This window comes from Sylvia atricapilla, chromosome 18 (genome assembly GCF_009819655.1).
Source record: "Sylvia atricapilla isolate bSylAtr1 chromosome 18, bSylAtr1.pri, whole genome shotgun sequence".
In the NCBI taxonomy this organism is placed as follows: domain Eukaryota; kingdom Metazoa; phylum Chordata; class Aves; order Passeriformes; family Sylviidae; genus Sylvia; species Sylvia atricapilla.
Window position 1 is genome coordinate 4188067 of NC_089157.1, and position 23470 is coordinate 4211536.

The following is a 23470-nucleotide window of genomic DNA, read 5'->3' on the forward strand; positions in this document are numbered from 1 at the left end:
AGATCCATTGCTAGAAATTTTATGTAACTCCAATTTAGATGAAGCAAAGCTGTTATTTTAAGGAGTAATTAACAAGCAGCAAAAGCAACAGACATTTCACTATGCAGCAATTATGTTGCATTTAATTACTCAAAGAAAACCACTGGAGGAATAAATGTATTAAATCCAAGGCTTTGCTTTTCCCTGCTTTTGCTTTCCCAGGTTTAATTCAAAAGCACCCCTAAGCAGTGAATTCTTTTTAGATGTACTCAGAGCTACCTCACAGAAAATGTCACTATTCCCAAAGGCTTGCTCTCAGGAAATGTTATCCCTGTTGAGTTTTCAGCTGCACTTCCATAAACAAGCTGTCTTCAATTTGCTACCTAACCTCTGTCCTGAGAGTCAATACAGACTGGAGGGAATACAAAGGAAACAATTTTCAGTGATATGTACCCCTCTGACATGTAACTGTGACCTAAACAAAACCACTTTCTCTGTCACCTTTTTCCCTTGTTGAAAGGAAACTGAAGTAGTATTGACCTATTCTAACAAGGTTTCTGTGAAAATTAATTAGTAAGCATCATTATAATGGTTTGCAGTTAACACATGCTCTGATTTACAAGTATTATTAAAAAATATATATCTTCTCTTTTTCTTACTCTGGCAAGAGGAAAATTAGTAGGGCACACTAGCTTAAATTATAACAAAATGTAAGGAATATACGACGTGATTTTGAGGACCATAATAAAATTAACAGACCACAATTCTCAAAAGAAAAAAATATTACATGATTATTGTATCTCTAATATTACACATTCATTGCATAACAGGTTGAAAGAGCCCTGGTCCAATTCCCTTCCTAAAATCAAGGCCAACTCCTAAACTACATCCAACTGCTGAGTCCTACCAGGCTGCCAGGGCCACAGCACTGGTACAAACTCTGTCCCACCAGGGTTATAAATGAGTGCAGCATTCAGATGTTTCCCAGGGATGTCTCAGCTGTGATTTTGCTACCCCTGTATCTCCTGTGCCTGGTTTTTGAACTGAGGGCATGGAGTAGATGATGTGCAGAGTTCCTTTCCAACCCCAGTTATTCTGATTACACATGAAACAGGCCATCCACACCAATATCAGCTTTGGCAATCACTCATATTTGCAGCTCTGCCTGTTTTTTGCCACTGGACTCTAAGCCCCTTCATGCTCCCATCCTTCACATGGTATTTCCCCTTCTGCTTTCTTGGCAGCAGCCTTTTAGCTCTTCTAGTTTAATTCACTGCCAAATTTCCTTGGAAACTCCTTGGATCAAGAGAAATTCAAGGAGAAAAAGCAAATTATATGTTAGATTGTCTCGACCAGCACTCAGCCAAGTGAGGAAATGGTAACTGTGCCCTCCCTGGGCACCAGGGAAGGGATGCAAAGCAAGGCTGGAGGAATGGAAAGGGCCTCACCACCATCCACTGCCCATGGCAACTGGCTGGGGACACTGGAAAACTGAGCTGCTGCTCAGAAGGAAACAAAGCAACTCCTCTGTCTGGTGAAAGTGAAGGTGGAACAGTTTATCTGGCACCACAGATCTATTCAGCATCTCTCATTCATGCACTGACAGCTTCCACTGTCTGACTAACATCTATCAGTCCTAAATGTTCCTCAGGAAAGGAGGAAAAACTGCATCTCATCTGCTGAATGGCGGCCAGACAGAAGCACTGCCAGGGAAAATGCACAACAGTTGTGTTCTCATCCTCATCATCTGCTCAGGATTAATCACCAATTCATTCCCATGTAGAGTGTCCAAGAAAACCCATGACACCATTAGGCCAATAAACTGATAATAATGTTTTCTGCAAGCACACAATAAAACTTATTTAACTTATTCAATTACTTATTAAAGAATGTTGAATTGGGAGAATTTAAGGAAGTGCTTTAAGCAAGTCCCACTGAATCTGGAGGATGTGGATGGAATACAGAGGCAGATGAGACTGTCTATATGGGGAGAAGTTCCCAAATATCTTTATACCTTCAAATCAAGTATTTTACACTTCCAGAAACACACATTTCTGACAGCTGGGAGAATATGCTACCTTTGAGATGAAAGAGTCACATTTCACTCTCCAATGTACAGAATTCATTTTGCCCCCCAGATAAGTTTCTTCCAGAAACACACTGAAGTGACTGAGACCTTTCCTTCTGCTTTTGTATAATAAATAACTTGCATGAAAAACCAATTCCCTTGGAAGCTGAAAGTGAGTGTAGCAAAGCTGACCTTCAAACCAAGAAACTCACATGCAAATAAAGACCACAGAACCAGCACTGGGATTTCACTCCAACAGCAGTTTCATCTACACTTCATGAACAAGTGAAATCTGACCTAATATTGCCAGACTCCAAATTCATACAAGACTCTGCAAAAGGATGAAATTCTAAATAGGAAATTTTAAAATATGAAATTTTAAACACTAAGAAGTTTAGCAGCAGCAGAGAGTATACCAATTTTGTGACTGAAAAAAGAAAGCCTTGATGTTTGCAATTTATTCTTATTCCTCCTGTATGTCTTGCAGATTACTAAAGCATGTCTCAGACCAGCAAAAAAGCCTTCAAAATATTGAAAGGGCTTCATTTTGAAGGACTTTATTCAAAATGTTGCTCTGCTTCTTACATTCTCTCAAACAGAGCCAACCCTGGTGCAAGGGGTGGAAAAAAAAATCCCAATATGGCAATGCTGGGAACAGAATTTCCATATATATTTGAAAGGAATAGATACTACTTTAGATCTGTTTCTTTGTCACCAAAAAATGTTTTCTTTTCAAAATCATATTTCCCTTGGCACTGGCAATTTTCTTCCTCATGGTACAGTGAGTTTCTTGTGGTACAGTGAGTTTCTTGTGGCAGAGAGAGGTCTTGACTGAAGTCAAAAAACACACATTCACTTGTGGAGCCCGTCAGAGCACAAGAAAGATGTGTTCCTTCATGCCACGTCTGGTTATGAATTAGCCAAAAGGTCTCTACACTTGAACTGGTGCTGACTTACTCATTAAAAAAAATAATCTCAAGAGCCTCAAGGTTAATAAATTATAATTCCTTCTTAAAGCTAATGTTTGCTAACAACCAAACTAGGGGATGTTAAAGATCATCCTGCAAATTACAGAGTCATTCTGTCAACTATGTGAGAGCCAGGACTTAGAGACTTCTTAGGTAATCTGCAAGTGATATGCACTGAGGGAAGTGAAAAGCATTTTAATTTGGGCTCCACTCCTGGCAGAACAGTTCTCCCTGTCCCCAGTTGCCTGGCTGACACTGATCCTCACCAGCAAAGTGCTGCAAATGCATCTGCAGCAGCAGTGGGACTTGCCCAGGCAGCACTTTCAAACACAGAACATCCCACAATGGTTTAATTGCTTTTTCTTGTATTTCCAATTACTGCTTTTCTGTTCTGCTGCATCACTAACAATGCCTTTCTGCTCCCCACTGACACTTGAACAAATTGCTGCTCCTAGGAAAAGAAACCTGCTCATATCAGGTCCCCAAAAATGCAGGCTAATTGTGAGACATGTACCAGGTTTTAGAACTGCAGTGGCATCAGCAATACAGAAAAGTAAATTAGTTGTCAAGCATGAAAACTGAACCAGTGATTATGACAGTCATCTCTAAAAAAGCCTGGAGCTCCTAAATGAGAAGCATGAAAGCTCCTCAAGATGTGGTTTTAAAAGTTGAGCTGGAGTGACAAGAGAAGCACAAAAGATCAAAAGCAGAGTAAAACAAAACAAACAAAAGCCAAAAAGACAGAAGGAGAGGAAAAAACATTGCAGAGGAACATTATGAACATGAAAAATACATCAGCTTGTACCAGCAACAGAAAACAGCCTGGGGTCATTCCTTCACAAAACATTTTATCAGCAAGAGGAAAAATAAGTGCAAAGGCCTTCACATTGTGCTTCACCTCTCAAGCTTTTCCACTTTGCTCACAGGATGTCAGTGGTGCTTGTGACACAATCACAGGACTCCTGACAACTGTGCTAACACAGAGATGTGTTAGGAAGTGTAATTAATTTTCTCTTGTGTCCACGAAGGACATTTGTGCTGTTCCTTAGGGGTTGTGCATTGTTTTGTTTCAGTAAGGGGTGTCCTGTGGCACACACTGCCCATACAACCCCCTGGCAAAGGGAACAGCCAAAAAGAAAATCCTGCATTTAATCAGCTACTCCTTCTTCCTCCAAAACGACATCAAGAGCAAAGATCTTGCAGCAGAAAACCTGAAAATGAGTAGATGGGACTGAATGGAAGCAATTTCACAGTTACAGACTTCTGGAAATTAAGTCAGGGACACGCTGCACAGTGCAGCCAGGCTGAGAGCCCCTGCACTGAGGAGACAGCTCTCCTCACATACCTAGAATTCAGCTGGGATTTCTACAGCTGTAAAGATCTGGTGATCTTAGAACTGCATCTGGAAACAAAATAGTTTAATGTTTTCCTTTTCAAAATACTGGCAGCAGCCTTTTGCAAAAGATGAAGCTTTCAGTTTAGGGTTTACTTCCAATCATAAAAGACAAAATAATCAAACACACAACTCTGGATTGTCTGCATTCTGCAAAGCCAGAATGCAGGTAATCTCAGAGTTTATCTAAACCAGCATCACTGCAGGTGAGTGGGTCACCATGATGCTTAAGTCAAGAAACACCAATCCCAATTTGAAGGCAGCAATACTCTGAAGTCAGTTCTGCTTGGGGTAACAACTGTCAGCAGACAATTACTGAGGCTCTTTAAATGAGTAAATTTCCATCTTTTCTGTCTTGGAAAAAAAAGACAGAACACAGCAGGAATATAAAGTTGTCCTTTATTATTTTTCCCTGCAGCAGTGTGGTTGATCTTGCATTATGAAAGGTAACACTGCTGGAAGCTCAGCACTCACCTGCCAGACAAATGAGTTGAGGCTGAGCTCCTCTCTAGGCAGCCCCAGAGTAATTCTAGTTTCAAATTATCCACATATTAGAGAAATCTCAAACCAGCCTTAAAGGTTTTTTATTTATTTATAACTGACAGCCATCAGAAGGTTCCTCCCTGCCAGACTTTCTGGAAGCAGGGATGGATTTATACCCAAGTAATCACAGTTCATCATGCTCCAGCAGGTCAGCAGAGCTGTGGCAGTCAATCACCTTCACACCCAGCCCTCAGCCATTACAGGGTATTAGGCCCCACCTTGAGCAGCAAAAGAATTTCAGGCCAGTTTAAAATAAATTGCTTTAATTTGGATTTGCTGCAGTGACAGTTAGCTCTGCTCCTGCTGCACAGTGACCTGCTAAGCTGTCAGGACTGGGCACTTCTCCTAAGCCCTACAGCTTTCAAGGAAGTCACTTATTGTGGCTTAACACCAAATATTACAAGCTGTGGCTGTATTTTAACCTGTCTTAATCTTTACTTTTGATGTCATCAATCAGAATGCTACACTACCCCACTGTTGGAATTCTGGAAACTGAGAGTTTAGGCTTTCTGTTCTAAAAGGCACTGACCCTCAAGCAACTACATTTGACTTGAAGCCATGGAACAGGCTTCTAAAATTGAGTGATGGCACTGGGGTTGTGGGTGTGTAGTTTGAATAGTATTGTGTGATCTCATAGGGTAAAAAACTTACAATTTAAGGGTTTAGTATATAGTAATATATATGGGGCAATATGGAGGATTTAAGGAGTTGTTTAAGTCCTTCTTCTTCACCTTCTTCTTCTTGGTTTCAGGTGGTTTTTTCTAACTGGGTGAAAAAGGCCCATATTATGGAACTCGGGTGGTCATTGTTGGGTTAGAAGTATAAATAATATAGGTGTCATCTCGTTATTGGATAGTTTATGATTAAAAGTCCTTGGGAAGAGTTAGAGACACCTCCATTTTCTACCTTGTTAGCTAGGACTCATGACATGGTGATACAGACAAGAATTAATAAACTCTGAGTCTGAACACAAAACTGCAGCTCCTGTGCGTTAATCCTGGCTCTAACACAAAGAAAAGAAGGTAAGAAACTGATCCCCCGGGTTATTCTTGCTGACACAAAACACAGTCCCACACCAGCTGCCAGCCAATAAACCCACACAAGCTGCCCAGCTCCCTGCAGCCAGCCTGGGCTTGTACCTGCTCGGGGCTCCACTGTCTTGTTGGAATCTGCATCCATGAACACGAATCGTCCACCCCCGAAGTCTTCAGAGTAGTCAGAGAGGTAGAGCAGAGAAGTGTAGTCAAAAGAGCCATAGGTCACCTGTGGGGGAAGCCAAAATTACCCCAAATTATCAAATTATTTATCTTAATCTCTGCAGAGCATAGCTAATTGAGCAGATGGATCTGGTGGGTCTTCTTAATTTTTGGTTTTTCGCGCATTTAATAAAGAGGTCTTTGAAAACCAAGAACACAATTTGCTAGGAATTATCTATGTTTATTAGTCTGTTTTCTCTTGTGTTTACACACACACTACAAGACTAGCATGTCATGTTTATTATTTCTATTGTTACAGTTTCCATAATTAGAGAAGGGCTCCTATTGATTTCTATCATCCAAAAGCAAAAAAACCAACATAGTGTCAGAAGTGCATTGCCTCAAAAAGACAGGATTTATACTATTCCGAGATAAAATTTCACCAGGAGGTTAATAGGCAGAAGAACAACCCTCGACTAATGATTTCCACCCATTATCTAACCTTGGTTTAAGGTTTCTGGGTAGCTCAGTTCTATTCTTTCACCAGCTATCACACAGAAGACTCATGGCAACCATAAATCAGAACTTCCAAGTAAACACACATTTGTTGGAGGAGCTTCTACTCTTTTCCATACAGGTTTTGTTTAAAACCCTTCAAACTGAACTTTGGAAGTCTCTGCTTCTTCTCAGCCTACAGACAGAACATCCCACTTTTAAGTATAACAAGGTGATTTTTCCCTCCTTTTAAAGCATTATTTTTGGTTGATACATATGCTAAAGTTGGAGAAAAAAAACACTACATATTAATGCTCAGACTGAAGCTTTCTAAATATTTAACAGTGAGTTTAGCTGATTCTAAAGGAAATATTTCCTTTTGTATCTACCTGTCACCAGCAATTTAAAAAATACTTGAAATCAATGGCTGTGTTCTCCAATTTCTTTGTGTATCACAGCTCCGGAGTTCAGCATTACACTGTCAAACAGTGAAATGTGCAGCACAGTAGTATTGTATAAATAGACAGAATTTGCAGAGTGTTTTGACTGACCTGGTGACTGCTAGAGGTAAGTGCTACTTCCAAACTTAGAAGTTTTCTAAATATTTTCAGTCATGTTTCAAGTTATACTCATTAGTGCCAGTTAGATTTTGGCTCAGGAGCAGTTGTACACATTTTTTCTGTAAGGGCAGGACCAGAGAGAACATAACAGCAGATGGAAGAGGAAGACATTTCCATTCATACTCATGTTATTATTCTGACCATAAGGGCTTAAAGGAAAAAAGCCAAATCTGGTGATATGCTGCCCTACATGGTGTGAATGACAAAAAATGAGAGAAATACTACAGTGATCCTCTGCTCCCCAGATTTTCCCAAACCCTGGTAGCAATATAAGGCGATAAATGGGAATTAATGAGCACGTGCTAGTGCAGCACTTCAAACCAGCCATTCTCATGCAAATCAGCTTTGCAAAGCTATTTTCCACTTCACTGACTTGGTGATAAAAACTTCCAGTCAATTTAAGGAAGTCTCCAACCAGTGGAGAAGTTCATTCAACTCATACTTGCAAGTTTAATGCATCAGAATTGTTTTTTATCAACTCCTCAGTGCAGCAGCAATCTTTGCTCCCTCAGTGCACTCTCCCTCCTCTCCAAGGTGGCTTTACCAATTCTAAACTTCTAAGAGGTGACTACCAACCCTTTCATCCTAACCAAACACACCTGATTTCTAGAGATGATTCATTTGGGGAATGAAGTGTGCAAGGGGAAATGGCTTTTCTCTTCCTGCCCTTATTCATTGCTCACTCTCAGAAGCAGCCAGGCCTGAGAAATGTAACACTGTGTAATGTAGGCATTAAATTATATTCAGTTATTTAAAATGCTAGAAGCTCCCTCATGTGTATCAAATATATTTGGTACCCTGGTAATGATTTCCAGTACCAGACAGATTAATAATTCAACCAAAAAGATCAAACTAGGTGAGAAAAGCTGTCATTAAAAGCCACACCGCTGCAAATCAAATTTCTACAGCTCCTTGTAAACAACTCAAGAGCAAAAATGCAGATATTTCCATTCAGCCTGCTGTGGTACATGGTTGGTGTGCTCTTTCTGAACACTCCTTATCCAAAAAGTCAAACACAGATAATATTTAATGGTAGATGTTCATAATGATGTTTATATAATACTTCTTTTAAAGGCTACTATTATAAATAGAACTAATTGGCAGAATTAGCCAGCCCCATTTTGCAGTGGGTTTTTTTTTTTTTGAGGGACACATTTCTGTGCAACTAAACAGCTGTAGGACCATGCAAGAGGTCTGCAGTTCCTGAGAATAGTAATGACAGTATCCTCTGCTTTCCAGTGCAGAGGAAAATTCACTTTGCAATCAGCACTGGTCTAGCATGCAGAAAACGAGTCGAAACTACTCTTTTCCTGTAAGCTTTCACCTAATTCTGCATAGATAACCACCAGAACAGCCTTGATAACTATTTCCAGTGTCTTACTTACTGGCAGTGTCTATTCAGCAGCCAACACAAGAGCAAAGAGCACATCTCTGAATTGCAAGGGGCTGTACGTGAGTTGAGGTGATAGCTTTGAGCAGAAATGAGAATCAAACTCCTCATTTTACAGAGATGATGCTGTCCCAGGGCAGAAATGGGGTCTTTTGATGTGTTTTATTAAATGTAGGGGAAGAAGAGAAGAGTGAAAAGTCTGCTAGAAGAAACAGCAGCTGCTCCCAGCGACAGACTCAGCAGCCAGAGAGGCTGGGGAGATGCAGAGCACATTGCAGGTGAGCAGACTTCAAGGTTTGGCTTGTTCAGCTCAGAGAAATAAAGGCTGAAAATGAATGATTCCTACCTATAAATACAAGGGGGTGGGAGGATGTAGAACCAGGAGGAGGAACAAAAATAGCTATAAATTAATCATGAACATGTTTAGGCTACCAAAAACCCAACCAATTTTGGGAAAAATGTGCACTGAAGTGGCAGACTAGCTCTGCTAGAAGAAACTCAAGGAAAACAAACCCAAAACCATCTTCTGGCAGAGCCTAACAATTCTGTGAAGGATGACAGGATCTGTGCCCAGGCAGGGAGGGGACTGCACAAATCTACAAGTCTCACACTGCTTCCTCCAGAGAATGCTGTAAGACTGCAGTGCTGACAGTGTGAAGTGTGCAACAGCATCTCCATTATAAATCAACTATTTGACATTCATCTCCATTATAAATCAACTATTTGACATTTGGAAGCCTCAGTTCCAAACAAATTCCATCCAAGATGAAACTCCACATCTTAAAAAAAACACTTGCTTCGTTTGATTTAGATGCTTATAAATTCAACATGACTAAATGAGTCATTTCAATGGATGATTTCAGGGTTTCCATTCCTATGTAACTACAAACCAAATAAATTTTAGGGGGATAAAAACCAAAGCCTCAGATAGACACAATAAATCTGTACTATTCCATTAAGCTGTTAAAAGTCTTCAGGAAGGTTCAGATTGAGAAATGTAATTGCAGTAGACTCAGCAATGCCAGGAAAAAGGCAAGAAGGGTTTTTCTAGGTTGCAAGAAGCCACATCTTTTTAACAATGCCACTGTGAAATAGGAAGTATAGTGAACTATTTTGCTAAGGCTTCATTTTACCTTTCTTCTGGAAAGAGGTAAGGAAAAAAAATCAGGATGTTTTCCAGGAGTAACTTTCACTGTTATAATTATGCAGAAGTACCTAAAGTGACTTGTTCTGTTCCAAGGGGAAAGCATAAATGATCCAACACAAAAGGATCCAACAAACTGGCAGGTTTCACTGATCTTTCTTCAAGTTCCCAGTATTCACACTTGCTTTGGAGGCCACATAAGAACTCTACTGCTCTTTTTGGGAAGAACTTCTTACCTCAGATCAACAGAAATGTTTTGGTTTTTTTCCTTGCTTTCAATTGCAGTCTGGAAGTGGCAAAGTTTGCTGGAGGAAGTGAAATATCAGCCAGGCTGACTGCACTGAAGGCAACCAGGAAAGCTGAACACCCTCATCCTATTTAGTCTCTGCTCAGACTATTTATGACTATGAACAAGGTGTTTGGTAACTGCCCCAACTGGGATAATTCACAGACTCAGAATTATTAAAGTTCTGTAAAAGATCTCCAAGATCACTTACTCCAACCACTGTCATAAATCAGAAAACCCAATTATTCAGTACAGACACTACTAAGGTCCAGATTATGCATTCCAAGTCTAAGAGAGCATTTTCCATGCTTGCTTTGTTTTTGTTGGTTTTTTTTTTGAAGCTGGAGATGGGTTAGAAAAAGCCCAGGCAAATCAATTGATGTATCTGCTCCCAGAACAGACAGCCTGCAAGATAAATAAAACATGGACAAAAGAGAAGGATAAAAACAGGAAAACATTCAGCCTGCTGTCCATCATGCTCAGGCACTCTCGAGATGACAGGGCAGAAAAGCAGCTTCCACAAATTCTCTTCATGTAAACTTATTTGCATGTAAATGACAAAATAACTTGTGCACTATAGGAGATATTTAGGTGGAAACACTTAATTGAGAGGTTATCCAACCACCTTATTCATTTCCCAATGCAAAACACATGCAGAGAAGAATAAAGAGAATACCGGCAAGCAGGGTTCGTGCAGACACAGATCTCATTATAGTAATAAATCAGAGTCTGAAATTCTAAAATAGGCTTTTTTGGGGCTGAAATAAAAGAGTGGAGAAAATAGGCATCAGCTGTTGAGATATACTGCTTTTCCACCCTTCCGGCAGTCAAAACTGATTCTCTGAAACTGTAGAAAAACTACAAGGAACCAGTAAATTCACTGCACTTCACACAACCAGAATCACCAGTTTCCTTCTCCCCAAGGGTCTCTTGGAATTGAGAATAACATGGTGGAATTCCTGTGAACCCCACCAGCACAATTTGCTCCCTACAGCCATTTCCTACCAACACAAATGAAAACCATCAGGACCTCAAAACCATCCCTACCACCTCTGGTCCAGAGCCATTCCTGTTCCCTGGTTACATCACAGCTTTTCAAACCGAAACCTGGCAGATTCCACCCTACAGGACTTTCTGCTTCCAAACATCACTGTGTCATCACTACCACCAAATTTTCTAAATTTTAGCTGCTTCTGCGCTCATGAACAAGGACACAGGAACTCACACCAGTGTTGTGACCAACAAAAGACACTTCCCTCAGAATGGCTTTTTCCAGGAAATACTTTAAGGCAAGGAATATTAGTTTGATTTTTTTTTCATGTCTCAGGTAATAGACTTCAAGGTACACTGCCCACTTACAGACTCGAGCCCTGAGGAATAACTTGGATTTAACTGGGATTATTTTATTTGGTTCCATCTGGGGTAATCCATGACTCCAGAGTGACCCACTTATAAATCCTGAAGGCATGAAATGTGGATATTGTGGAGTGGAGGGGTTTTTTGCTTGTTTGGGGTTCATTTTGTGCTGTTTATTCTTTTCTTTGATTCTTCCATCATTTGTATTCTGCTGTTCCGTACAGAATACTTGAATTCAATGAAATTTAGAAATAAAACTTAATACCAAATAATTTAAATCCATTGAGAAATGACAAGTATTAAGCTGTAAGACTAGAGATAAAACTGTGCAGTTAAAAAGATCAAAACCACCAAGTTATTGAAAGAGAATACCAGGTACCACATCCCCACTGAAACACAAAATTCCCATACAGCAGAAATACAAATACTAAGCCTTCATGAAGAGACTTAGATGAGTAACAAGTGACCAACTGACCACTGTGAAAGAGCTCCTGATAGATCTGGCTGAGAGAGCAATTCAGGTCATTTTAATCAATGTTTCTGAGAAAAGAGAATCCTGAGTAGTCATTCTCAGTTTACTAATTCTAGCAGAACTAAATTAGACAAAATAAAATTGAATGAGATGTAATGGCCTATGTTTCTAAAACTCACTGATCTCCCATTAGGTTCATCCCCTGAAGCAACACCTGTTTTCAAACCTGTTTGATGGACTGTTTACTGGGAAATTATTTCAAGGTGATCTAACAGTAATAACAGGAGATGTTTGCATCCCATCTCAGCCTCCTCCTCACCTTGTCCACGTGTGGGTGCCAGTACTCATCATGTGTTGTCTTGGCTCCTGTGCTGTTCATCCTGGAGAAGAAGGTTGGCTTGGTCAGGTACATGGCAGAAGGGCTGATCCCAAACACCTGAGCAATCCTCTGCTGAATCCTCTGCCTCACATCCCTGCAGAGAACACACACAGCACACAGTGCTCAGGGACAGCTCCTTCCTGCTGCTCCTGTGTGCTGCACTCACTTACTGCTTCTTCCCCAGCTGAGAAACCACGGAACACACACCCATAACCTGATTTAGCCTTGAGAAGGGGGAAAAGAGAGAGAAAGAAAAGAGAAAGAAAAGAGAAAGAAAAGAGAAAGAAAAGAGAAAGAAAAGAGAAAGAAAAGAGAAAGAAAAGAGAAAGAAAAGAGAAAGAAAAGAGAAAGAAAAGAGAAAGAAAAGAGAAAGAAAAGAGAAAGAAAAGAGAAAGAAAAGAGAAAGAAAAGAGAAAGAAAAGAGAAAGAAAAGAGAAAGAAAAGAGAAAGAAAAGAGAAAGAAAAGAGAAAGAAAAGAGAAAGAAAAGAGAAAGAAAAGAGAAAGAAAAGAGAAAGAAAAGAGAAAGAAAAGAGAAAGAAAAGAGAAAGAAAAGAGAAAGAAAAGAGAAAGAAAAGAGAAAGAAAAGAGAAAGAAAAGAGAAAGAAAAGAGAAAGAAAAGAGAAAGAAAAGAGAAAGAAAAGAGAAAGAAAAGAGAAAGAAAAGAGAAAGAAAAGAGAAAGAAAAGAGAAAGAAAAGAGAAAGAAAAGAGAAAGAAAAGAGAAAGAAAAGAGAAAGAAAGAGAAAGAAAAGAGAAAGAAAAGAGAAAGAAAAGAGAAAGAAAAGAGAAAGAAAAGAGAAAGAAAAGAGAAAGAAAAGAGAAAGAAAAGAGAAAGAAAAGAGAAAGAAAAGAGAAAGAAAAGAGAAAGAAAAGAGAAAGAAAAGAGAAAGAAAAGAGAAAGAAAAGAGAAAGAAAAGAGAAAGAAAAGAGAAAGAAAAGAGAAAGAAAAGAGAAAGAAAAGAGAAAGAAAAGAGAAAGAAAAGAGAAAGAAAAGAGAAAGAAAAGAGAAAGAAAAGAGAAAGAAAAGAGAAAGAAAAGAGAAAGAAAAGAGAAAGAAAAGAGAAAGAAAAGAGGGTAAAAGTAAAGTTGTAACTTCGTGAATGTGAAGGTTCTGAAGAACCTTCAAATACTTTTAAACCAACTGGTGAAGTCCCTGGCACCATGAAATTAAGGCTTCTTGGTCAACACATGTATTGGTATTATTACCAGATTTTTTTTTAAATGAATGCAAGATATCTTTCACAATTACACAAATTCAGTGTACAAACAAGATATTCTGAGAAAACACATTTCTGAAGCTGTGCATGGAATTATATTAGTAGGTTTGTATTTTTCATTACATTTCTCCTCTCAATAGTACCGATCCTCAGCAAAACTTTCATGCAAGTTTTCCTCAGGTATTTCTCTAGAGAATTTAAATGGTGAGGAAAAAGAAGTGACAGAATTAAAACAGAATTTGTGGTGTGTGTCTACAGGCTGTAAAAGTCATCTCTTAAAATCCACAAGTACTAAAAATCACTACATATTCATTCTGTTCATACCTAGCCCCTCACGAGAAATAGAAACAGCACACACAGATTTGATTTTTAGGGGCCAATTCAAGCTATTTTACATGTGAAATATAAAAATCCTTACATGAAGTCAGAGGGATTTTCAGGGATATATACAGCTGCATGAACTGAATTTCAAGTTGAGAGCTACACAGTGATGGAGTCTGCAAAACTGAGACCAGGAAAGAACCTACGGATCCTTCCTCTCATGCTGTGGGAGGCTGATGCTGCTGTCTGCTTTTCCCAAAGAGTAGGATGCAGGAAAGGTTCCCAGAAAGCATCAAATGCAATTATTCATTCTGTAAATTGAGAGCTTTGAACAAGCCAGATGAGGAATTCACAGCCACAAACACCAGAGCAGCTGACTCCCTGGCCCCTGCATCAGCCAGGAATAAATAAATAAATCCACCCCCAAGCAGTGAGGCCACAGTCTTGACATAACTAAATCTCCAGCAGTTGTTCTCTGCAAGGAGTCCTCCCTCTTCTTTCAGCCTGATTCATCTTCCACGTTTTAAAACTTTCTATTAATGTTTGCTGTGTGGTGTTTATAGGGCTCTGTTAAAGCTTCACTCCTCTTGGAGACTGACGTGTGATGGCTTTGGGCAGAATGTGTGTTTTACAAACCAAACAGGATGCAAAGCCCTACTCAACAAGCCAAATGCAGCAAATAGCTGGGTTTGAGAAGTAGAATAAGGTCACTTTTTAGCCTAGAAAAACTCTTCTGTCCAGTCTGTTTTCTGCTGGCCAGGCCATTTCAACATTATCAATATCACAACTGCAGGGTTTTCATTCCATTCCCTCCCTGCTGCTCCAAACACAGCCTACTGGCAAAACACTTAAGGACAAGAACATTGTCCTTCGTGTGTAAACCAAGTGACAAGAGAAGCCAAATTTCATCTCAGAACGTGCAATCAAGAAAGGAATGAATGAGCCCAAAACTGGGAGAGCCACATTGTTCCTTCAGCCTCTATGACCCAGAAGCAGCAAAAGCCTCGGGCAGGAGTCTCCCTTTCCTCATTGCTCCTGGCCCACTGTGGGGAGAGTTCTGGTGGATTATGGCTACAAAGAAAACTACAAAGAAAATACTTCTTCATGCTGGAGAAGATAAACACTTGTTTCCATAAGCACAGCAACTCTTGTCTCATTCAGACTGCTGAGGTGTGCCCTGGCTCTGAGCAGATGCAGTGACAGAGCTCTGCAGGTGCCCAGGAGCAGCATCCAGTCAACAGCATCAGCACCAAATTAATGCTCCCCTCACACCAGTCAGCAGCAGTCCCTTGTCCATTTGCACTGAGTCACTGGAAAATATTAAAATATTCACGTCAGACACAGAGAAAGGCAGACCAGAACTCCCTGAAAGGAGCACAAGACCATCACATTCTGTAAAAACAGAATCAGGTTTTGGAGACAGGGTTTGGAGTTAGTTATGAGGAAGAAAATTTAAAGTGAATTTAAAGGCAATGAAGTAGCTGGAACACACAATTTGAGAGAAAGGAAGTTCACTATCTTGCAAAGCTGCCAGCTTAATGCAGCAGCAGCAAAGAGAGCTGAAAGTGCCACTGAAGAGTTTCTGTGAGACACAGCCCCTGCCAGACCAACACAAAAAATGCAGTTAGGAGCCACTGCGAAGTGTGATTCAATCCTGGTGACAGGAACCCTCAAAGCTCAATCCCACACAACTTCCTGATGATTCCACTTGTCAGCACTGTCTCAGGGAGCTGACAAAGCAAAGGCCTCCTGCAGCCAGAGAGCTTTAACAGCAATCACACACAGAACAGACACAGGCAGAAAACTCACAGCTCCTCCTCTGTCTCTGCCCTCCTAAGCTGTAAGGTTTTGGCAATAAATCTTTGATTGTTCTGTTTTCTGCTCAACTCATCCCTTCCACCAGGCATCCTGATTAAAGGTCTCCCTTCTGGATAAACATTTCATTTATTATGTGGAACAAGAGGGATTGCTGTAATGTGCTTGGCAGATGGTGGTTAAAGTATCAGCCTAGAAACCATAATTGAGTCTGAAGCAATGTAATTTTGACAGAGACAGTTTAGAAATCAGCCCCCTGGCTCAGGATGCCTTCTCAGATTCGTTACTCTTGCAATCAGTAATACTGAGACATGAATCACATTCAGTTATCTCTCTCAAGAGTGTATTTTTAAAGTGACCTTGGTAGGTAAGGGAAAATAACGAAGATAAATGCTCTCAGAAATAGCATAAAATCATTCATTAAGGCCATAAAGTACTATAGTCCATGCTAAAGCACTGCCATTAATAGGAACAGAAGCATTTAATAATATATTTTGTATTAGCTTCATATCCAGCAGACTGAAACATCCCCTATACTGGCATGAAATCCCAATGGAATACTGACAGTCCCTAGCAGCTGTCTTATCTCAAAGCGTAAAGTTATAAAATTATTGAAAAATGGAATGCTTCTGTTCATGTGAAACATAAATTACACATTTTCTTTATGCAAAGTTCAATAATAATCAAGGAATCATCTAATTTTTGCAATAATCGGATCAGAAGGAAAAACATTTTAAAGAAGTTCACCTCTAAAGACAATGACATCTAAAACCAGCAGTTAAATAGAAATAAAAGTAAAGTGATTAATATTTTAGGATGATATTGATTAATTACTATTTTAATAAAATTAATAAACCCATTTGGCTACTTAACATTCCTTCCACCACTAGAGGGAGGTCAGATTCCTTTACACAGGCAAGGAAAAAAAAGATCAAACAAAGAGTTAAAATGCTCAAATGAGGAATATTTTAAATTATGAGAAACCAACTGAAATGAATAACCAAAGAATCATTGTGTCTAGTCAACACAGAATGCTTGTTCCTAAACTTTGGCCACACACCTTCCCAGCCACATGGAACTCGTTAGGTTTGTTGTGTTTGTTAAGTGCATGAGCAGAGCTGCAGGAAAGCTGAGAGCATCAGATGCCAGAGCTGTTCCATTACAGTTATTTCATCCTCTGGCTGCTTCTGCAGCCACAACATGACTCATCTGAAGTCCTTCCACTTCCTGCTTTACCATTTTTAATGTTTTGCTACGCTATGCCTCAAACCCCCCAAGTTCCTGATGTAATAATGGCCCAGAATTGTGTCTGTCATCTCACACAACCCTCTGCATGAGGTGTGAAAGAGGAGGGAATGAGCAAGGATTTTCCATCCCAGCTCTCATGTTCCAGCAGATCCCCACAGAGCTCTGAGGAGCAGCTCTCCTGGCTGGCAGGGAGGGAAGTGTGTGGTGCTGCCATCACCCTGAGGACATTCATAAACCATAAAACTGTCCTGATGTGGCTGATGCAGCTCAAATGTTGTTTATCGCTCACCAAAAAGTCCTTTTACTTCTCTTCCTCAAGCCATCTTAATTCTCAGAGATTATTATTTTGGGCTGCAAAATCCAGTGTATGAATGGAAAGGGCAAACCCCTCCCAGCCTGCTCAAAACCAAAACCACAAAAAGTTCTGCTTTGTGGCTCATTCGGCACTTATTGAAAATCTTTACCGGTATAATGCAAAATCCTCTTCTGTGAAGACGTCTTGAATTTTGTCCCCAAAGTACCTGAAAAATTAAATAGCAGTTTAAAAGAGGAGCTGCTGAATCAGACTGAGCAATGAGACACCTTCTCACCCCCACCTGTGCTTTACCCACATATCTACCCACAAAAAGGGAGAATGCAACACAAAAAAAAAAAAAAAAAAAAAAAAAAAAAAAAAAAAAACAACAACTTACAAATGCTTTTGAGCATGATGTCCAAAAGCAATGCTAAAAGATCACATGTTAAAAGATTAAAGGATTGAAATGCTGCAACTGGTAATTGCATTCCTCAGACATTAAAAAAATCCCCTCCCACATCACGAAATAAGGACAGGCTATTTTTAAGGGTTCAGGCTATTTGATTTCTCCCACTGTTGAAAAATAAACTATAACTGTGAAAAAATTCTATGATTAACTGGTGCAAGAACAAAAAAATAAAGATAATGGCAGCTTTCAAAGTGCCCAGTTCAACAAAAGATCCACTTTCATGCCAGGAAAGCTCTTTAACTGGTCATGGAAACTGGTGAATCCAGCCAACTTCCATAACTTCTCATCACTAATCCCAGCCCAGGGGCTTGGGACACTGGGAAGGGCAGTGGGCAGGGAAGGGTGGGATGACAGGAGGCAGGAAGACACAGCCACATTTTACCTGTACAGATTAACAAAATGCTTCCCCAGGGAAAGAGCTCCAGAGTGCAAGTCCAAAATTGATGCCTGGAAAAGGAAACAAACAAGGAAATATGAGCATGAAAAGGTTTTAGCATTATTTAATTATGACCTTTAGTAATTGTCCCATGTTGCCTCTCCCTTTCCACAGCCTCCCAAGTAAAAGTAGTTTCCATCCAGCCTTTGGGTTCACAATATAACATTTATTTTACAACTACAAACCTCCCTCAGATCCTTGCCAAGGTGCAAAGATTATGAAGAGATTATGAAGAAAGCACAGGACTGCTATTCTTGATCTGACAGAGAATTGCCAGAGTCTCCCCTCAGGGGCTCAGGGTAAATCTCTCAGTTCCAGGATCCCTTCTTGAAGACATTTCAAAGATTACTCATCTTCCAGTATTTGTGATGTGCTCAAGTAGCAGCACTAATATTTATCTTGCCCTGCATTTGTTATTAAACCTTCTCCTTCACCATGAGATCCTGTATACTTCTCATATTTAATACAGACATTAAAAGTCTGTTTAAAAGTACAATTAGAATTCCAAGGCTTACTAGGGCCAAACTTTCTTTTCCTCAATTTCTAAGCTGCTGTAAAAGAAAACCACATGGTGAAAAGTTTTTCCACATAGGAAAATTCAATTCATTTCTTCATCCAATTCAAGCCAAACTCATCTGCTGAGCTCCCAACAAGCTGCAAAGATTAGAATTCAGATTTGCCAGAAGAGAGAGCTACCTCTCCGGATCCTAAAATGTTTCTCTAAATTGCATAAAGTACACTTTTGTACGTCCCTTGCTGTCCACAAAATACATGTTTGTTCTGCATCAGTTTGGAAGTATTTAAAAATACAAATAATAGAAATATTTTTGTCTTTTACACCGGAAATATCAAAGAGCAACAGTTAATCAACCTGACTGGCACTGAAGTACTGACATCTCTGATGGACAGTATCTGGGCACTCATCTTGGAATTTGGCATTGTTTTGATGCACCACAGACCATTCACATTATTCTTACAAAATCCCAGCAGTAATAGCACTGGAGACAGAGGAACAAACTCGTAACAATCCCTTACAGAATCTCTGCAGCCTCAATTGCTCTGAGCTCCGGAGCTGAATCAGGGGAACCTCACTAACAACCCTTATTACAACAGAGAAGAACAACATTTTAAAAATAAACCTACATAAATAACCTTATTTATCTCTTGAAAAATACATCCAGTAAGGAGTTACTCGAGTGGACACAGCATGAGCTTTTCAGATCTGCCCTTCCCAGTGCTCCAAAAGCTTCAGAGGACTGTTAAGGAAATAAGTAATCCCACACCCCTGAGTATGTTTCCTATGCACTGTGAGGAGGCTCATTAGGAAGGGAGAGAACTCTGCAGCCTGCAGTAGAGGTATGAGATGGAACAAGGATTCTGCACAGGGAAAGGCAGCACCTTGAGCTGCAGCTGCACTTTGAGCTGCAGCAGCACTTTGAGGACTTCAGATTCTGGCTGGAAAGGCTGAAAGCAGGACAAGGGACAAGTCTGCAGAATCCCTGGGCTGGAACCCCTTGTGTGGCATCACAGTTTGTTTGCTTCTCCCAGGGACTAAACAATCTAATTTTCCCCTGCAAAGGGTGGTCTTGCCAGATCTGCTGGAAGGCAGGACACAGACTGCAGCAGACTGGCTCATCCAGGGATTTCTTTCCTGGGGCTTGGAAATAAATACAAACAGGTGTGATGGTAAATGAGTTGTCTCATTTATACCAGAGCCTTGTTGTGATGGCAGCACCCACAAGACCTGAGTGAATGAGTCAGGACTGGAGCGTTCATACAGGCAGGAGTGACGTGCAGAAAAACATCAGGGAGGCAAGAATTACAAAATCATAGAAGGTTGAAAAAGGAAATATCATTATCTGCACAAAGAAGAAAATAGCTGAGGCAAACATCAAGACAACTAATGCAATTCCCATTCTGTGAATAAGGAACAGAGTATAAAATGACTTTACAGAGACAGATGTACAGGGGAAAGCAGCTTGCTGGTGGAGAAAATATTCATTTGGATTCTGCTAGAAGTTAAAACAGAAGATTACCATGGCCTCTCTAGCTTCACTCTGTGTGTGTCTGCATAAATAAATATAAACCCAGGAAAAGTTACAAAGGAAGGTAAGAAAGCTCAGCATGACAACTGAGATGTGAACCCTGAGAGGTTTTAATAATTTAGATGTTTGTCAAGACTTTCTGAACATAAAAAGATGGAATAGGAAACAAGTTTTGGTGCTATGCTCCAGTACTCCAGGGAAGGGCAGCAAACAAAGAGAGGAGAGGATTGACAAAGTCACAAACTGCAAGTTTAGACCTTTAAATTAATAAATTATATCTAGACACACAGACACAAATCCACTTCTGAGAATTCAAAATCTAACAACTATGACAGGCAAAAAAAAAAACAAACCAAAACCCAGACATATTGCTTACAAAAGGGTTAAGAGGAAACCCCAGGCAATGAAAACGCAGTCTGAATCTCAACAGAAACCCATAGAAGTTTTATTTTGAATAGCAAAGAGAATGAAGTGGCTAAAGTAAGAATTAAAAATATTTAAACAGCAACAGTAATTCTGAGGTATTTTAAAGGAAAAAATTAGTCTTATAGCACACATAACTGGACAGAATTATCCAAACACTTTAAAGCCAAAGAAATTTAAAGCAACAAGCCAAGCAAGTGGCTGGAAGCTGGGGAGCACACAGACATAACTAGATGGAGTAACCGAAATATTCTTTATGCTCTGTGGGTAAGAGACTGGAAAAGAAGCAAAACTCAAATGAGAACAGACAGTTTCCTCTAAAGCCCATCAGCACACACCCAGCAGCACCCAATGGTACCTGAGAGCCAGGACAGCACTGCCAGGAAAAGATCTGCACCATGACAGAGGGAATATGGGCCAGCACGTGGGGAAAGGAGGAGGAAAAAGGCAGCACAAACAGGTATAAAAGAAACTGGGTAAGGAAAGTGCATTTAAAGGCTGCTCTTGAATATGATTCTTCCCTGTGAGGAGGGTGAGGCCCTGGCACAGGTTCCCAGAGCAGCTGTGGCTGCCCCTGGATCCCTGGCAGTGCCCAAGGCCAGGCTGGACAGGGCTTGGAGCAGCCTGGGACAGTGGGAGGTGTCCCTGCCCATGGCAGGGGTGGCACTGGATGATCTTCAAGGTCCCTCCCAACCCAAACTATTCTATCACCATTTCCCAGAACCACTTGTCAGCTCTTGTTTCTAACATCTTTCAATTTTCATCCATTATTTTGGTTAAGTGTTCAATGCAACATTACACCTCCTTCTTGAACCTTTCCCTAAGGATTAGGAGCACACAAGAACTTCCTCACATTTACAGATGATGAGACATGTGAGAAGGCTTGGTTCAGAGCCCAGACCTCTCCATGGACATCAGATTTTTAACAGATTTCTTTTATTGCAGCAAGAGAGGATCATCTTCCTCTCTCCCTCATTTCCCTCCCTACTAAAAAAAAGAAAAGGCACAATGAAGCTTCCAAAATAACAGAGATGATGGACTTCTATTTGTCTGTCACTGGTTTGTTGTCCAGCTAAGCCAGCTCAGCACCCCTGCCCAGCTCTGGCCTTTGGGCAGCAGGTTTACCTCCCCCTCTCATCTCCTCCCAGCTTCCTCTGCCTCAGTTTCCCCAGTTGCTGACCCTGAGCTGGACAAGAGCTTTCTGTGGATCTCCAGATCCAAGCTCTGTGTGTTCCACCTCACCATCCTAATCCAGCTCTGTGGGAGTGTAATGAAAAATCCCACGTAGGTCCCAAAAGCATTGGAAAGCAAACCCAGGTGACAGCCCCAGGAGCCACACTGGGGGTCCCAAGAGGCAGAGCAATGAAGGTAAAGTGGCAAATGATGCAACCACAGAACTAAAAAGAAATCCAGGGATCCCAACAGAACTGAACAGAGAATGTTAAATCTTTTAAACACATTGAGACGGGCAGCGCTGCTTAAATTTTTCGGTTCATACTTTCTGCAGATCTTTCTCAGCTATCACAAAGACAATAAATTCTTATTTTTTTCCACTGAAACCCTTTTTCTTTTCTTGCTAATATATGCCCTAATTCAGCAGAGGCCTAAAGAAGTGGCTGTGTTTACAAATAGTCAAACAGTTCCTGTTCACACACAGAAACACTGAGAACAAAGATGGGGGAAAGAAATTAAAATAAATGTGCTTGTTAAAGAGAAGTGGGATTCCTTCAATTTAAAGAATATTATTCCAAGGTCTACTTAAGACATTACATGATTTTTTTGGTCACTACACAAAACCAATCTTTACATGATGCTGTGAACCACTGGAATTTATTTTCAGAAGACAAACTTTTGCAGTTCTGCTATAGCAACTGTTTCCAGATGAACACAAAATCAGTACAAGAGAGATCTAGAAATAATTAAATACAAGGAAATGGGAACTGTATTGCAGATGTCAGGAGTTACACTGCTTGCAGAAGTATTAATGGGAAATAACCTTCCAAATTAATTTTTTTCCAAGTCTGAACAGAAGGGAAAAAATCTCCATCTCCTCACCTCAGCCCCAAAAAATGCATTTATAATCTTGCCTTGGCAGTAAAAGAATGTAGAAAATAACAGGACACTGCTCACCCCTCCATCAGATCCTCCCAAGGACAGTCCCCTCTCTGCTATTCTGCAGGCAAAACAATAATCTCAGATGAGAACTGAAGTCTGATTACTTTGTCCTTTAATGTCCTTATTTACAACATGTAACTCCTCAGAGAGTGGTATCTGATGCATCAGGTATAACTCAAGTGAGTTAATGGCAGCTCCCATTCATTTGGAACGGAACCTTCCAGCCTATCATGAAAATAAAGTATTTGTGTTGCAGAACATTTCTGAGCTTGCAGCTCCTGTCTACAAATCCCCAAAATGTCCTAAAAACATCCCCAAACCAGTCCCTTCCCAGAGGATTACAGGGTCAGCAGCAGCTGATTACCCAGACAGAGCCACAGCTGCAATAAGGCTTACAGTGTTCTGCTTTTAAAGGCTAAATGGATGCCAAGTGAAAATCCTTTAAAACGTATTTATTTTCCCTTCTTTCTGGGAAGTGCTCATGGCCCTCAGAGCCAGGCAGATTCTCTGTGAAAGAACTGCCTTCACTGCAGTAAAAATGGAAAATGGCTTTAGTAACAAAAATTTCATGTTTTAATCTGTCTAACCCATCCTGCTCGCCCATCCTACACCTCAGATTGGCACAATGTCACTGAAGTCAGTACTTTTAAAAGTTAGAACTAAAAGAAAGATTACCTACGAATCCTTTCAGCTTCTTCCCTTGTGATTACAGCATCTGTCACACCTCTTCCACACTTTATAGGAGTGCAACCTGCAACACAAAGAGGAAAAGAACCCCCTGAAACCACTTTAACCACC

The 23470-nt window shown here is 40.3% G+C and overlaps 1 protein-coding gene across 1 annotated transcript in view; it reads right to left on the minus strand.

Annotated features, from left to right (window-relative positions):
• Nucleotides 1–23470, minus strand: part of OGFOD3 (2-oxoglutarate and iron dependent oxygenase domain containing 3) — a 32306-nt gene that overhangs the window by 3728 nt on the left and 5108 nt on the right. Inside the window, exons 3-8 of the mRNA XM_066332102.1 lie at nucleotides 23348–23423; nucleotides 22688–22730; nucleotides 18036–18100; nucleotides 17354–17410; nucleotides 12230–12383; nucleotides 6091–6214 (exon numbers count right to left, since the gene is read on the minus strand). Coding sequence (XP_066188199.1) covers nucleotides 6091–6214; nucleotides 12230–12383; nucleotides 17354–17410; nucleotides 18036–18100; nucleotides 22688–22730; nucleotides 23348–23423 — 519 coding nt within the window. The remainder of the gene's footprint in view (nucleotides 1–6090; nucleotides 6215–12229; nucleotides 12384–17353; nucleotides 17411–18035; nucleotides 18101–22687; nucleotides 22731–23347; nucleotides 23424–23470) is intronic.